The sequence below is a fragment of the Thalassophryne amazonica genome, chromosome 11 (assembly GCF_902500255.1).
Source record: "Thalassophryne amazonica chromosome 11, fThaAma1.1, whole genome shotgun sequence".
Classification (NCBI taxonomy): domain Eukaryota; kingdom Metazoa; phylum Chordata; class Actinopteri; order Batrachoidiformes; family Batrachoididae; genus Thalassophryne; species Thalassophryne amazonica.
In genome coordinates, this window is record NC_047113.1 from 8892400 (window position 1) to 8908847 (window position 16448).

The 16448-nt window shown below is 41.4% G+C and overlaps 1 protein-coding gene across 1 annotated transcript; it reads left to right on the forward strand.

Annotated features, from left to right (window-relative positions):
- The first annotated feature begins 3616 nt into the window (after positions 1–3616).
- Positions 3617–12993, forward strand: LOC117520526. Its single transcript, XM_034181852.1, is given in 8 exon segments — positions 3617–3862; positions 5943–6257; positions 9008–9016; positions 9122–9257; positions 9260–9650; positions 10688–11834; positions 12080–12436; positions 12517–12993. Coding segments are annotated over 6 exon segments (2346 nt in total). The 5' UTR covers positions 3617–3862; positions 5943–5951; the 3' UTR covers positions 12517–12993.
- The last annotated feature ends 3455 nt before the right edge of the window (positions 12994–16448 follow it).

Here is a 16448-nt window from a genome sequence, read left to right on the forward strand (position 1 = left end):
GATATTATGTCACTGGGCGTGCTGACGAAACTTGTAACTTCTACTAAAAGCACAACCTGTCTGTTCGACCCTATACCAACAAAACTGTTTAAGGACCTGTGGCCCACTCTTGGGCCTATTGTGTTAAAAATTTTTAATCTGTCATTAACCTCGGGATCTGTTCCAAAATGTCTAATCTGCAGTAATTAAACCATTACTTAAGAAATCTAATCTTGACCCTATTGCATTAAAAATTATAGGCTGATATCAAATCTATCATTTTGTTAAAAAATTCTGGAAAAAGTGGTTTCACAGCAGCTCATCACCTTACTGAGAATAATGTCTTTGAGCCATGATGTCTGCATTTAGAACACATCATTTTATGGAGACAGCTCTCACTAAAGTGGTAAATAATCTTCTGCTTGCAGTAGATTCAGACACCACTACAGTTCTGGTGCTGTTAGATCTTACCACTGTGTTTGATACGGGTGATCATCATATTGTACTTGAAACCTTGGAGAATCATTTTGGGATTACTGGGAATGTCCTTGCATGGTTGACATCACACCTAACCAGTCACTCTCATTGTGTCTTGTACAACAACACTCCCTTTAACCTTGGTGACATGAAATATGGGGTTCCACAGGGGTCTGTCTTAGGCCCCCTGCTTTTCTCCCTTAATATAGCACCCCTTGGTCACATACTGCAGTGTTATTGGATTATGGATCATTGCTATGCTGATGACACCCAGTTGTACATGCCGATATGTGCTGGTAATCTCATAGACAAAGTCCTTATAAGATTGCTTTGCATCAGTGAAAAGCTGGATGCCCAGCAATTTCTTACTGTTAAACTTGGACAAGAATGAAATTATTGTTCTTGGCCAGCGAGACACTGACATCAATTTGATCAGCCAATGCTTAACCTGGGCTTGTGCTTCATGCATCACACTGATAAACTGAGGAAACTTGGGGTGATTTTTTGATCCTACGTTGTCCTTTGACCTACATATTAGAGATACTATGATGACTGCTTTCTTCCACCTGCAAAACATAGTGAAGATTTGTCCCATCCTGTCTATGGCTGATGCAGAGACCCTGTTTCATGCATTTGTCTCTTCTAGACTGGACGACTGCAATGTTCTATTTTCTGGTTTACTTATCCCTTCAATTCATATTAATAGCAGTGGAACAGGTCTCAGGTTTTTGGTACCGGTGAACTGGCAGCTGCCCGGGGCAGCATATATGGGGGGTGGCAGCTATGACACCGTTGACATGAGACATAAAAAAAAAAAATTATCTGCACCGCAACAAAGTGGTTTTCTTGTCTTGTGTGTGGAATTGGCAAATTGGCACCCCCTGCAGCAGCACAGGTACCCTTGCTTGCTGAGAACAATGGCACACAGAAGCAGTGTGAGAAAAAGGAGGGGAGCACAGGAGACAGTTCACCTCTGGGTGATAAGTCGACTAAAGTTGGTTACACCTAGACTTTCTTCCAAATAACGCTAATCTCATTCATAATATTATAAATACAGGCCTATAATTTCAGCATTATTTTCTGAATTGTGTGAAATTGGTAATAAAAATAAGTGATACAAAACGATTATGTGGTCACCCAGGTGAATTGGTTTAGTCTTGACTTCCGGTAGTGAGTGTGGGGGGCAGATGTGTCCAACGTGCCGATGACATCTCAGAAGGCTGATAGCTGCACACCACAGGGTGCTGGACTGACCATGAGATGCCACGCCTGACGTTTATGCAGCGCACTGCAGCCTATGTTTGGAAGAAACTTTGCCATGGTGACAGGCCCACTGACAGTATGATGGAAGGATATGGCCCTGCACCCCTGGGTGCAGGATGACCCCCTGTTTGCGGCGCAAATGCTTGAGTGGTCATTTCAATAATGCACCTTGTTTTTAATGTTACTTTGGTTTTCTGTTTCCTGTTTCTTCAGCTTTGAAAGAACCTTGTAAAAACCTAGCAAATGTTAAAATGACCTAAGCAGTGGGTCACCTCTCTGAGTCTGGTCTGCATAAACTTTCTTCCTCAATATTATCAGAGGGAGTTTTTACTTACCACTATCACCTGTGTGCTTGATCAGGGGGGTTGGTAAGGTTAGACCTTACTTGTGTGACGCAGCTTGAGGCAGCTTTGTTGTGATTTGTTACTATATAAATGAAATAAAATGAAAATAAATTGAATTATTTGTTTTGGTTTCTTTCAATTTGTGAATTACTTGTGTTGTTACTGACATCTGGTGAAAGATTCATGTCAGTTGCACCTTTAGAAATGCAGTGAGGCAAATAAATTTGTGCCCCATTACGAAAAAGCCCCATTTCCATACCCCGTCACGAACCCGCTTTTCGCAACACAGTCCCACAAACTGCCGTGAGACTGTGTTGTAATTGTACCAACAGTTGTTGCCTTCTCACCAAGCTGCTTGCCTGTTGTCCTGTAGCCCATCCCAGCCTTGTAGCAGGGCTACAATCTTGTCCCTGGTGTCCTTAGACAGCTCTTTGGTCTTGGCCATGGTGGACAGGTTGGAGTGTGATTGATTGAGTGTGTGAATAGGTGTCTTTTATACAGGTAGCAAGTTCAAACAGGTGCAATTAATACAGGTAAAGAGTGCAGAATAAGAGGGCTTCTTAAAGAAGAACTAACAGGTCTGTGAGAGTCAGAATTCTTGCTGGTTGGAAGTTGATCAAATACTTATTTCATGCAATGAAATGCAAATTAATTATTTAAAAATCATACAATGTGATTTTCTGGATTTTATACACATATACACAGTTATACACATAGTACTGGAAATGCAACTAATAATCACAGTATTTAATGCTTTTTTCTTTTTATACACATAGTACTGGAAATACAACTAATAATAACAGTATTTAATGTTTTTTTTCTTTTACAGTTATACACATAGTACTGTAAATACAACTAATAATCACAGTATTTTGTTGTTTTTTGTTTACAGTGCATGAAGAAAATACTGTAAATAGTACCATTTACTGTAAACATATTTACAGTTTCATTGGTTAATGTTTGCCAAGTAGTTACTGTAAGTTTTACAGCAATTTTTTTTACAGTGAGATTCTGTCTCTCACAGTCGAAGTGATCCTATGATAAAAAAAAAAAAAAAAAAAAAAAAATTACAGACCTCTCCATGCTTTGTCGATGGGAAAACCCGCAAAATCGACAGTGGATCAAATAATTTGCCTCACGATATATTTCCTGATTTTTTACTTTTTTTTTTTCTTTTTTTTTTTTTAGAAAGATGGATTTTTGTAACTTTTATGACAGCTGCCTTGTTCACTCATTTATTCCTACCCAAATCTTTTTTTTTTTTTTTTTTTTTTTAAGGAAACAGAGTTTTGATTACTAGCCATATTTTAATATGGGTCAGTTTGGTATAAATAAATAAACAAATTAAAAAAATTAAAAAAAGAAGTGAACTTATCCTTTAAAATCTTGAGCGGGCACCCTGTACCACCACTGCTCCGTCATTATTGTTGTGACTGTGGACTGTGGTACCCCCCCCCCCCCCCCCCCCGCCCATTCACACGCTGTCCATTCATAACTGAATGACGGCAGGTCGCTATGGAAACTGCGTTACGCTCCGGGCGACCGGAGGAGAAAACGAGAGCGCGAGGAGTCATTTCACAGTCTCGGTTTCAGCACCACGCGCCTTCTGGACAGCGCCCGGATGAACTGGCGCGCACGTCGCTCCCCGGTTTGCCTTCAGAGGGACGGAGCTCCTCAGCAACGAGCGCGAGCGGAGAGAAAGACTTCCGAAAGACAGACAAACCCACCGACGACACGCACGCAGCTCGGTGGACGCACGAGCCGTAATTCGGCCCTCCACGCACGTGTCACAGCAACAGGTAAGAGCAGGCAGTGTGCGTGGATCCGCGTGGGCTTCACAACAAACAGCAAGTAACCTCCGTCACTCCGGGGTCTTGATTGTGATGAATCGCGTCCACCTGACTCGTTATGAGGTGCCAGAGCCTCATTAGGCGACAAGAAAGAAATTAAAATCCACTCGGAAAGATTTCCTGTCAGATTTAGCTGAGGATGGACTGCGCACGAGCACGAGAAGTGATTTCAAATCACTCTGTTGCTAATTAATGATCAACTCATTACACATTTTATGGTTTGTCTGGGGGCATTTGTCTTTTAATCAAATGGAAGAGAAAAAAAAAGCAGGCAAGTCAGGCAATTTAGACTCATGAACTCAACAGAAATAACTAAAAAGTCTGGGTCACTTTCTCTTCAGTGAAAAGAGAGATTTGTTCCTTTCCAGACAGCAGACAATATGAAGTGTTTGTGATTGCGTGTGAGACTGTTGGATGCACTGAGATAGCCGTGGATTATAGCCGTAGATTATGTGAGAGCTGAGCTGATACGCCTGGATGAGTCACACAGGCTGCAAGTTTTCAGAAGAGTGCAAAAAGGGATGGGGGGGGGGGGGGGGGGGGGTACATGGACCAGATGGGGAACAGTCCTGCAGTGCTTCTCTTCATCCTCCACACTTTTGTTTCATTGTGGGACTATTGACAAACATCTGGACCTGCCTTTTTTTTTAGTCCACTTCCAGCTGCAGGATTGCTATTTTTTCTCTCTCTCTCTCTCTCTCTCTCTTTTCCTTTCCTTTTTTTTTTTTTTTGGAACTACATCCAGAGTCATGTTGCCTTTCTTGGAGATTCTCACAGCAACCTTCTGAAAGGTTGTGGAAACACATTCTCTCGCTGATTGACCACAGAGGTTGTCTTTTGCATCTTTACGGAAGTTCTTGCGTGTTAGTTGAAAGATCTGAAGCGGGGTTTACATGATTTATAAGTACTGCTGTCATATATTGTTTGCGGTCATTACAGACTATCATCTTCTGAGGAAAGTGCAACCACAAAGCATCCCATTACTGCTCATTAGTATCCCAGTGTGCAACCTCCTAGTATTGGCAAATCACAGCAATCAGCAGGATTCAGTAATGTTGAGTGACAGCTATTGATGGATGCGAACAATAGATTATAATGGTGTACTATTAACCACAGCTGCACACTCAAATACAATCATTTCCTGAAACACTATAATGTGGTCTGACAGCATGACAGCCACAGAACAGAGAGAGTCTGGCTGATGTGGTTAGGCAAATGATGTTTGGATAACTGAAAAATGTGTCTAGTTTGTGTGCTGACTGATAGGAGTCTGGAGGTATGTGGGACTCAAAATAACTGGCTAATATCAAAACCCACTTTGTTCTAATTTATTATGTAATATAAATGAAAAAGGTTGTGGGTTTTTTTTTGTTTTGTTTTTTGCTTATGTGTAGGGTGTTTACTCTTTGCAGTGGATGCACATCTTGTGCTGCACATGGACATTAAACAGATGTGTGTCTTTAATTAGTGACGTTGGTGTGATTAATGCAGTCTGCTGGTGATGACTCATTTGGCTTAACCCTTCTTTGTCTGGTGAGGAAACAATCAATAAACAATGATTCAGTCTGCCTTCCTTTGCCATTATTATCATCCTTCTTCTTACTATCATCATTGTTATGCTCTTTTCCAGATTGCATTTGAATTCCATGCTGTGCAAATGAACTAATTATTTGATCTTATGTGGGTCTTGTGTAATAAACTCTACTAATTTTACAGATTGTGTAACTCCACTGAAACACATTCCCTTAATTTGTTATGATCTGGTTGAGCAGTAGATGGGTATTTATGCAAAGCAAAGCAACATATATTGCTCCATGTGAAAGCTTGTCAACACAGCAGTTACATTAGCATTGTGGAAAAGCTGTCAGCCAAGCTGTGACTTGCAGACAGCAGACTGACAGGGTGTGTGTATGTGTGTATGTGTGTTTGTGTGTGTGTCTGTGTGAGCAATGCACACACAGTTAGCATTGCACAGTTGATGGACAGTTGTAATAAAGTCTGATTGTGTCCTCCTCTTCCCTCTCTTCAGGGCAGCAGCATGTCTGAAACTAAATCCAGTCACAGATTCCACAGTCTGAATGCTGAGCAGGTGGAGGTTCTCCATCAGGTTCTGTCAGATGTGGTTCCCATCCACGGTCGTGGGAATTTTCCGACTCTGGAGCTGCGTCCTCGTGATATCATTGTAGCCGTACGTGCCAGGCTGGAGAAGCAGGGGATTAAAGTCAGGGATGTCCGTCTGAATGGCTCCACTGCCAGTCACGTCTTAGTCCGAGACAACGGAACCAGCTACAAGGACCTGGACGTCATCTTTGGAGTGGAACTGCCCAGTCAGGAAGAGTTTCAGGTACCACAAACTGGTTACCTGTTAGTGATTACAAGCTACAATTTTGGTCAAAGGTTTACATACGGTGCATCCGGAAAGTATTCACGGCACTTCACTTTTTCCACATTTTGATATGTTACAGTTTAATTGCAAAACAGAGTAAATTAATTCTCCCCCCTCAAACTTCTACTCATAACACCCCATAATGATAACATGAAAAAAGTTTTTTTTTTTTTATTTTGGAAAATTTATGTAAAATGGTGGTTATGGTTAGAGTTAGGGGAAGGAGTAGGGTTAGGTTATGCTTAAGGTTATTGTTGGTGTAGGAGTAAAGTTAGTAATCATGAGTTAAAAAACCCCATTCTGAAAATTTTAATCATTTCATGACGGGAGGACAAAAAAACGTGAGATTGGGCTGACCATACAAACCCGATTGGTGGATTGTTGCAGAGATGGCTGTCCTTCTGGAAGGTTCTCCTTTCTCGACGGAGTTTTACACCCTGGTGTAAAACTAACACTGGCAGTGTTAAATTATCACTGCCAGTGTACAAAGGTGAAAGAAGTGAAGCGCTGTGAATACTTTCCGGATGCACCGGATGCCTTTACAGTAAATGTCCAAACTTAGTTTTCTTCTACTACACACATTTCATGTCAAAAACTATATGTTGTCGCTTCAAATGTCTGCTTTATTCCAATATTTAGTTATTTAAAAACAACATTTTCATATAGATTTATCACTGTTTTTATACAGTATTTTCCGTGGGTCACAAGTATTGAAGAATCCAGAATTTGATGGAATTACTTTTAAAGCATCTCAATAACTAATTTGTATAACTGGGCAATGATTGGCTGTATTTAAGTATGTACTTGTCAATCCAGTGGCTTCTTGATTTTAAAAGCAGTGGTGTGTGTGTGTGTGGGGGGGGGGGGGGGGGGGGGGGTCCTTGAGAATTAATCCAGCGAATCTTGGTTTGTGAGGACCTCCACACCCAGGTTCCTCACCTGTAAAAGATGGTACCACAGGCAACTGTGCAAGCTATTGTTCAACACTATAAGAACCTTTGGACTTTGTATACTTTAAATAACTGAGGATATTAACACTGAGACAAAAGTAAGAAACTAGTGAAGATGATGGAGGCATTTGATACGAATACTCTAAAATCAACTTAACAACCTTGACAAATGTTTATAGTTGATCATAAATTCAAAAACCAGGCCTTTTCTTCATGACAGATTTGTATTAATGCCTTTGTCCATGGTCCACAGCCTACTAAGACATGGTGATGGAGTGTTTTCTTAAAAATGAATGATGTCACATTTCTGTCAGATGTCACAAACTCCTTCATCATTTTCTGATTCATGAGCTTGAATTCCGGTAGATCTTGAGAACAGACGTTAGATAATTCCAGGTGTTTCCTTGATGGTGACTTCTAAGCAGGACCCTGACTTGTAGAGATTCAAAATTTTGCTCTGGATGGCTTGTGTTTCCTGCTCACAAACACAAAAAGGCACTGGTTACACCTTTAAATACAATCAAAGGTTTACCAATTAAACTAGTTGTGTCAATTAGTCATTCAGATGTTTTTAAATTATTCCAATACTTTCTTAAATCTTTTGGAATCTTCTATGCTGTTTAACCCTCTGGGGTCGATGCCGTCATATATATGATGGCTAAGACAAAGCTTTACTAAATTATAAATAATTTTTGAATGATTTGAGATAGAAACTTACTCTTTTATTTTTTTTTTTGCTGAAAAGTTAACTCCGCGGACTTTCGAGCCAGCCATCGGCCATCTTTGTACTCCTCATAGAAGCTGTGTGATGACGTGTGCAATGTGAGTGTCCAATCGGAATTGGTTCACTGTCACATGGTTTTACAAAATCCAATTGTAGGGCAGATTTACCTCACGTGAAAATCCAAAGATCGTTTTCAGGAGTGATGTGTTAGTAGTTGGCCCGTTTGAATAGCCCCCTGGGTGCTCCAATGAGTACATACTATTAGTACATACTCAGTGCGCCCTGCACCATTACGCACAGTGATCAGTGAAAGCAGGAGCAGACGGAGAGCCTCTGATGACAATCTCACGTGCTCAAACAAAGAGAGTGTAACTATCAGGATTGCTCCAGTTTGCATGTGAATGTTACTGGATAACTCTGTTGCTTTCTCTGCATAAAGCACTGTTTACCATATCAATGGACAACAAAACGCATAGACCACTTTGTATATATTGTTCAAAATGTGCATTTGTGTTTATTGTTTGAACCTTTTTGTTGTGCAGTCTTTCACACAAGACCTCAAATTACCTTTATAAAGTGTCAAAACAGTTGTTTATTATAGTTTGCTGTGTGTTTTGAATAAATGTGTGTGGAAAATTATTTTTTGCTTTATTTTTTCCTTGCCTGTTTTTGATTGTAAACCTTTATTACACTTATAAAATACAACAAAAACATATATATTCTGAAAGCACAGGTTGTCCTGAAAAAAAGAGAGACATAAAACTTGACTGTGGGATGCAGGAAGAGCTATTAACAATAATAATAAATCATTTATGCCAGGCGAGTGAAGTGTCCAAAAAATGCCCTCGGACCCCAGAGGGTTAAATAGACATTCATCTTGATGTAGGTAAACCACTGTTTGTTTGATAAAATAGGATATGTGCTGTAGGAGAAAATTGAATATGAAAGTTTTTATCCGTGGAGGATGTTAATTTTTGTCCACAACTATAGAGAATACCCATGCACTAAATGGCAGCTGGTTGGTTTGTAAGCAGGTTTTAAAGGTTTAAAATTTCAGTCTAATAATTTGAGTAATTGTGCATTCAGTTCGACGTGATTTGCTGTAGTTGTCATACTGCTGGTTTCGTGTTCCTTCCAGGTTATTAAAGAGTCCCGTGCTCGGCTGCTTGCTGGACTGCCTCCCTGCTGGGGTCAATAAAGAGAGGATCAGCAGCGCCACAATGAAGGAGGCCTACGTCCAAAAGATGGTCAAAGTCTTCAACGAACATGACCGCTGGAGCCTCATCTCCTCTCCAACAACAGCGGCAAAAATCTGGAGCTCAAATTTGTCAGCGCCTTGAGGCGTCAGTTTGAATTCAGCGTAGATTCCTTTCAGATTATCCTGGATCGTCTCCTGGAGTCCTACCTGCAGCAGGAGTCACAGCAGACTGGTGGCGCCGTCAAGCATAAGAATGAGACGGCAGAGGCCCAGACAAAAGAGTCCTCCACTCAGCTTAAGCACGAAACTGCTCAGCAAACAGAAAAGTCCATGGGTGCAGATGTGTCTGACAAAGAGCCGAGTCAGATCAGCCAAGAGAACAGAGTGGCGACGTGTGCGAAAAAGAATCACAGACTGAACTCTCACAAATCAAACAGTCAGAACAAACAAAACACTTCAGCGAGGAAGAAGACATCAAAGTGAGAGATCTCACAGAGAGAAGGAAGCATCGCGGCATGCAGAAATGAAATGGACCTCTCTGACCGCAGCCCGGCCATCAGAAGAAAATACTCTGGAGAAAGCTGAGCCACCAAGTCAGGCAGAATTTAAGATGAGCCAGAGCTCTCAGACATGACCATACACTCAAATACAAAGCACTCAGAGAAAATTACTAATGGCAAACAAATAGCACATTCAGATCAGATGGAGCTCTCGGCCCACAAAGAACCGTCGTATCACACACAGCCTCTTGCAGAACAGACAGAAGTGACAGAGCGGTCTGAGCTGTCAGAAGTCTCAAACCAACCAAGGCAGAGTCCCCAAACCTGGCAGACAAACTCACACTAAAGAACTACTCAGACAAAACAGACATCGCTAAACTTTCGGTTGAGGATCAGAGGAGTAAAGCAAACCAGAGATTAGCACAGCCACACAGCACAAACACACACACACAGTTAGTAGATGAAAGGAAAATAGAAAATGAAACAGGGGAGTACATACAGCCAGAGAAGGATCGTGACACAGAAGTGACAGAAGACATTTCAGCATCGGAAGAATCACAGGATCTCGATGGTTCCTGCCAGCACCACTTCTCAGCGCTTACTGTTCAAGCACACAGCGTGCAGCCCACAAGCACACAGGACACACCAGAGATTCACAGCACACTGTACACAGGCAGCTCAGAAAAAACACCAAATCCTCCAGATACTCAGGATGTGTTACCAGCACCACCCAGCCTTGTTTTCTGACAAAAGACCTCCTCTTCTCCTTCTTGTAAAGCTTCAGATAGACTCACTCACATGGTGGTGCTCAAACATTCGTCTCCAAAACCCCCCAGAAGGATGTGTAGGAAGGTTGTCCCGAATCCTCATCCAAGTCCAGTCTCTAAGAATGAACCTCTGAGCGATTCATGTTTAGATCAAGCACCTGCTCCAGCTCTGAACCTGATGTAGATATTAACCTAAACACCCTTATGCTTCCTAAGTGCAGACCTTGTATCTACTGTAACCTCTCCCAGGCCTGAGCCTGATCCTTCTGATGGCGTGGCTTCCAACCGAGACTTTGCCTCTTCTCCTGGTCCAGTCCCTAATGTTATCTCCACCTCTGCTGTGGAGCTTACATCTACTATACCCCAAGAGCCACCATCTACTCTGCTTATCACAGAGAGTTTATGTGACACAGCTATTCAAACCCCACTCGAGCCCCCATCAACACAAGAGGCTTTAGAGGAACAAAGTCACTCACTGTCTTGTGCAACTGCTTCTCTGCCCACCCTTGACTCACTTGACACTTTAGTTTTGCACACTGAGGGATCCAAAACAACTACCCAACATTCAGCACATACCTCAGACACTGAGCTCAGTGATGATGATGATGATGATGATGATGATGATGTAAAAGCCAAAAACATGGACTTGGATGTGCCAAATAGTAGCATCCAAGAAACCACAATCAGTTCACCTTCCTCTTCCCTCTGTGTCACCCCTCCCATTCCCTGTCTCAACCCTCCTGTGCTCAGTCTCTCCCCACCCTGCTCCACTCCCTCTCCAGAAAGTTCTTCCCTGTATGTGACTCCTCCCTCCCACGGCCTCTCATCATCTGCAATAGTGAGTGTCAACAGTCCTGATCCAAGCTTTGGTTCCACACCCCTAAGTTTTAGCCCAACATCTTCCTGCCTCAGTTCACCTCCTTACCTCACCCCTCCTATTCTTAGCCTCAGCCCTCCTCCCCTCTGTCCTAGTCCTCCTTCTCCGTGCCTCAGCCCACCCCTCCTCTGCCCCTCTACAATGGAGGCTGAGGACCTTGTACCTCAGGTATCTTCTGACACAGAGCCTTTGATTTGGAACACTAAAACCGATGAGCAGATTAAAGAGTCCCCCCCTCAACCAGAAGCTCCTGTCCAACAGCTGGAAGTCAAAGAGGACCATGATTATATTTCATTTCCCCTGGTTCCAGAGCCGGTGTCTTTTCCAATAACAATCCCAAGTTCCAATGCACATGTGCTGCCTCAAGCTCAGTCTGGAGGCTTAGAGGATTCAGTTCCTCAAAAAGCCAATGAAGAGCCCGGCTCTGTGTGTGAACGCAAAGAGGCCAGCAGGATACATGCAGGCACACCTGAACAGAGCAACAGTCCTCAGACGAGTGGTTTGGTTCCTGCTGTTGAGGTTCTGGCAGAGAGCATTGGTATGGAGACTTTGATGCAGGCCAAGGGACCACCTGACGCTAAAACCCGACCTGATTGCTACTCGGAACCCTGAATGAGATTCGAAGGTGGCGGCCTGTTGAAATACAGCAAACCTGTTAGTCAGGGATTATCGTCCAGACCCAGTGAACTCAGATCAAGACTATGGAGCGATACATGTGTTCACCAGCTTTCACCTCGATTCCCTGAGGTGCTTGAGCAGCATAGGAGATCTATCCGTACTTAAAGAACTCACTTCATTGTGAGGAGAGAAGCAAGTACCAGTACCTGATGACGCTACGTCGCGTGGTGGACGACAGCACGGTGTGTCTGATGGGACACGAACGGCGTCAGACACTGAACATGATCACAGTGCTGGCACTCAAGGTCCTAGGAGAACAAAATATTATCCCAAACACAGACCACGTCACGTGCTTCTACCAACCTGCACCATACCTGGCTGAGCATAACGCCCCCTATCTTGCAGAACCCAGCTACTGCAGCTATTATATACCGCAAGGGGGATCAACTATGCTTTACCAACCTTACCCCTTACACCTGCACACACAGACTGGACTGGTCTAAAACACACGCAAACACGCACAGATACTAAAAAAAAAAACAACAAAAAAAACAAGCAATGTGAAGGTGCTTGTAAGCAGGAGAACAGAAATGTAATCCAGGGATAAACAGTTTGGTCTATAATAGACCGATGGGGCTGGGATTGAGCGGGTTTTTACAGCAAACTCCCTTGGTAAGGTTATAATGTGATTATATGTAATTACCTTTGCTTTGTGGGAAAATAATAATTCTTCCGATATTGTAAAATTCCAGAAAATGCTGTATGCACTGCATGACTCATAGCCCTTTGGTCTCCCCAGGAAACCAAGTGTGCTTTGTGTATACACACACACATCACACACACGCACACAGACACTTCCAGGTTCCTGAAGTTCTTGTACACTCTTTACATGTTCTTACTGTGTTCTTAATGGGTTTGTTCAGAATGTGGACCTTGCCTGTGATTGATATCATGCATGGATACAAAAGGACTGTTCTCCCACTGCCAAATACTGTGTGCTGCTTCAACAGTTCAGTGTAACTTTGATATTCCTTTAGTGAAGGGATGCATTAAAAAAACATATTGAGGGTTTAAGTCTACCAGTGTGTACAGTGCTTTCAACAAAATACACGCATGCACGCACATGCATTACATGCACACATATGCTCATATACTGTTTGCACACAGACGTAGACATTGCATGAATATCTAAATAGATAAAGATAAAGCAAAGGCTATTCATTTAAGAGAAAATTTGATCTATTTTTGCAAGAATGTCCAAGAAAATCTCAGTGCTAAACAGACGTAGTACCTAGGGAAAAATGCCAACAACAATGCCTTTGCAATAGACTGTACAGTGTATTGATTACAGTATATTGTGTGCAAATACACTGCAGTGTTTTCAGGTAAACTGTGTTATTTAAATGTAGTGCTTGATTTCCCCTGTGGAGTCTTTTCTGTAATTGCGTGAAGTACTGTTTCATCTGGTGTTCTGGTTTCTTTAATGCTGATGTTTACTCAGCGGAGGTGGTCAGGTTCTAACCATCTTTGTGTCATTTCCAAACTTGACAGACGCAGAACGGCCTGTCTAAATTTAACAATTTGCGTTCAAAGGCATGTATCTGCTCTTTCACTGATTAACACAGTCGAGATCGTCAAGGTCAAATCCACTTCAAACCTGTTTGAATCTAAGTTTCAAGCCGTGCAACAGCACCTGTGACCAAAGATGGTTTGGTGGGGAACTCAAGTGCCTAAATGTGAGACATGATTGGCATGTCTTTATCTCACTGCACTGGGGATGTAACGGGGTGGGCCTGGGGCTTGGATGGGTGTGTGTTCAGTTGTGAACCCCTGTTACTGCTGCCCCTTTTGATGTCTTCTTTAATGTAGTCCTTTGTTGTAGTTTATTCATGTATATTTTGATAAAATAAATGCGACAAGACTCCATGTGTGAAGAAAACTGATTTTTTTGTGTGTGTGTGTGTGTGTGTGCATGTCATGAAACTCACTAATCTGCACACCTGGGGTCCTTACAAACCCGACCAGAGCTTTATGTTTTTTCATACTGTGATCATTTTTTTTTAATTTATTGAGGCCATTCTTACAGATATTTATGATAGAGTAACGATGCACCTAGTTTGAATAGTATATGACTAATAAAGCACATTTAATTTTGAAAGAACTTTAAGAATTTTTTTCTCTTTTTTAAACACCACTTTCCATCCTGAATGAAAATAAGAAGTAAAAATGGAGAGAAGTATAAATATAGAGGGCAACTATGTAAAATTCCAGATGAATAAGTACAGGTGAACACAAAACACTCCTTAGTTTCAAATGTTTATAATATCAAAAGTTACATGAATAATTTTACAATTTTGAAGAAGAATCTGCAAAAGAGGAAAAAAAAACATAATGAGTTCTGCAACTGTAGATACCAAAATTGCAAATTATTCATGTAACTTTTGATATTATAAATATTTGACACCAAGGAGTGTTTTTTTGTTCAGCCTGTATATCTCTTCATAAAATACATCAAAGAATATTCCCCTGGGGTCCACTTGGATGCCATGTGTACTGATAAGGGTTAATCTGTCTTTTATAATAAAACTAGCTGATTACCCACCGCAGGGTGGGTTTGATTCAGAGACTGAAATGAAAAATTTAATCTTCACCAACACAGCTATCACCTCCCACCTATCACGATTCCAGAGAACTGTTAGGACACAACTAATGATGCCTCAAGAAGAGACACCTGCTATTACTACTACTACGACTACTACTGTGACGATGACTATTAAAGTGCTCAATAGTCTGTCACTCCCCATATGTCAAAGCATATATGTGCCAAGTATGGCTCGATTTTGATGTGCCGTTTGGACAAGAGAGGGACATATAGTACACACATACACTTGTCACAGTATATACACACCTGTACAAAATTGTTGGTACCCCTATATTTTATGTACACATTTTAATATATGTTCAGACACAAATGCAAACAAAGCAATTTTGTTTGCATTTGTGCATTTTGTTAATTAAAATATTTTTTTAATGTCCAAAGTTATTTGGCAACAAGAACAAAACAAATGCTTTCAAGAAGTGAAACAAAAAATCCTGACATAAAATGTATGCTGAACACAATTATTGGCACCCTTTGCTGAATTTACAGTAAATCATCACTTTTACAGCCAGTTTTCTTTCAACAAGTCAGGGAGTGGTTACATGAGCATTTTCAAGACACTGAATATGTCTTGGGCGTCATTTACATCAATCTTTAAGAAATACAAACAGTATGATACTGGATGGTAAATCTGTCTGGAGGAGGCAGTTCTCAAAAACCGAGTGACCGTGCAAGAAGGAAATAAGTGAGGAAAGCCACCAAGACAAGTGAAGGCCACGAAGGGCCAACAAGAAATCGGACCGGAACCATGTCAGATCCCACAGACCCCAGCTAAGAGAACCAACCAAGTATTCCTAAGGGCTTTGTTGTTAAATGTTGCAAAGTGGCGAGACATATTTGTTGGCTTCCTTCAGCTGCTCCCTTGTTTTGCACTCGGGGTCACCACAGCAAATCCAGGGTGAATCTGCATGTTGAATTGGCAAAAGTTTTATGCCAGATGCCTTTCCTGATGCAACTCCACATTACATGGAGAAATGTAGCAGGGGTGGGATTTGAACCGGGAACCTTCCGCACTGAACCAAGTGCATTAACCACTTGGGCACCACCATATTTTGTTGGGTAAATTTCTTAATAATAATAACAATAATAATAATAGTTGGTCAACCAAAATTCATCATTAAATTCCAATCACATTTATTCTTTCACTGCTTTATCTTTTAACGTCTCATGATTAACAGACTGTCTCCATAATAAAACAATGAATCATTATTCATATTCTCAAAACGTCAATCACCTGTTTATCCCTGTATATATGTAAATAAATGTGTAAATATCATGCCAGTGGTTTTATTGCGTTCAGGTGAAACAAAGTTTTGATCAATCGTATTGTGAGTTTAAACAACCCGCCCTGCAGGTCTGGAAACTGCAGCTGGTGCCCCTTTTGAGGCTTATCTAAATTTCATATTTAATTAAATATTTTCTTAAGTTATATTTTATTCCATAAATTTATTGTGAGCATGTAGGTGCTTCCCAAAATTGATATTAACAATAATACTTACTATTCATGACTCATCCTGGTCACCCATAAGGAGGCCATTCGATATTAAATAATTAATAATTATTAATAAGGTGACAGCTCCTATGACCATCTGGTCAAGAAGGATGGAATCCGGAGACGGCGTATTATTCTTAGCAGAAAACTGACGAAAAAGAGTATCGGGTTTGCTGTTTTTAGATCCAGTGTCGCAGACCGAACGGGCCCCCCTAAAAACCGGTCAGCCCTGCTTTCACTGCGCATGCGTCATTTCGGAGCATCAGCATCGATTCACCGATTATCATCTCATTTCTGCTTACAACTGTACTCCAGTCATCTATCTCAGTGACAGATATCTGAAGCTCTTGCACAACAATCATTT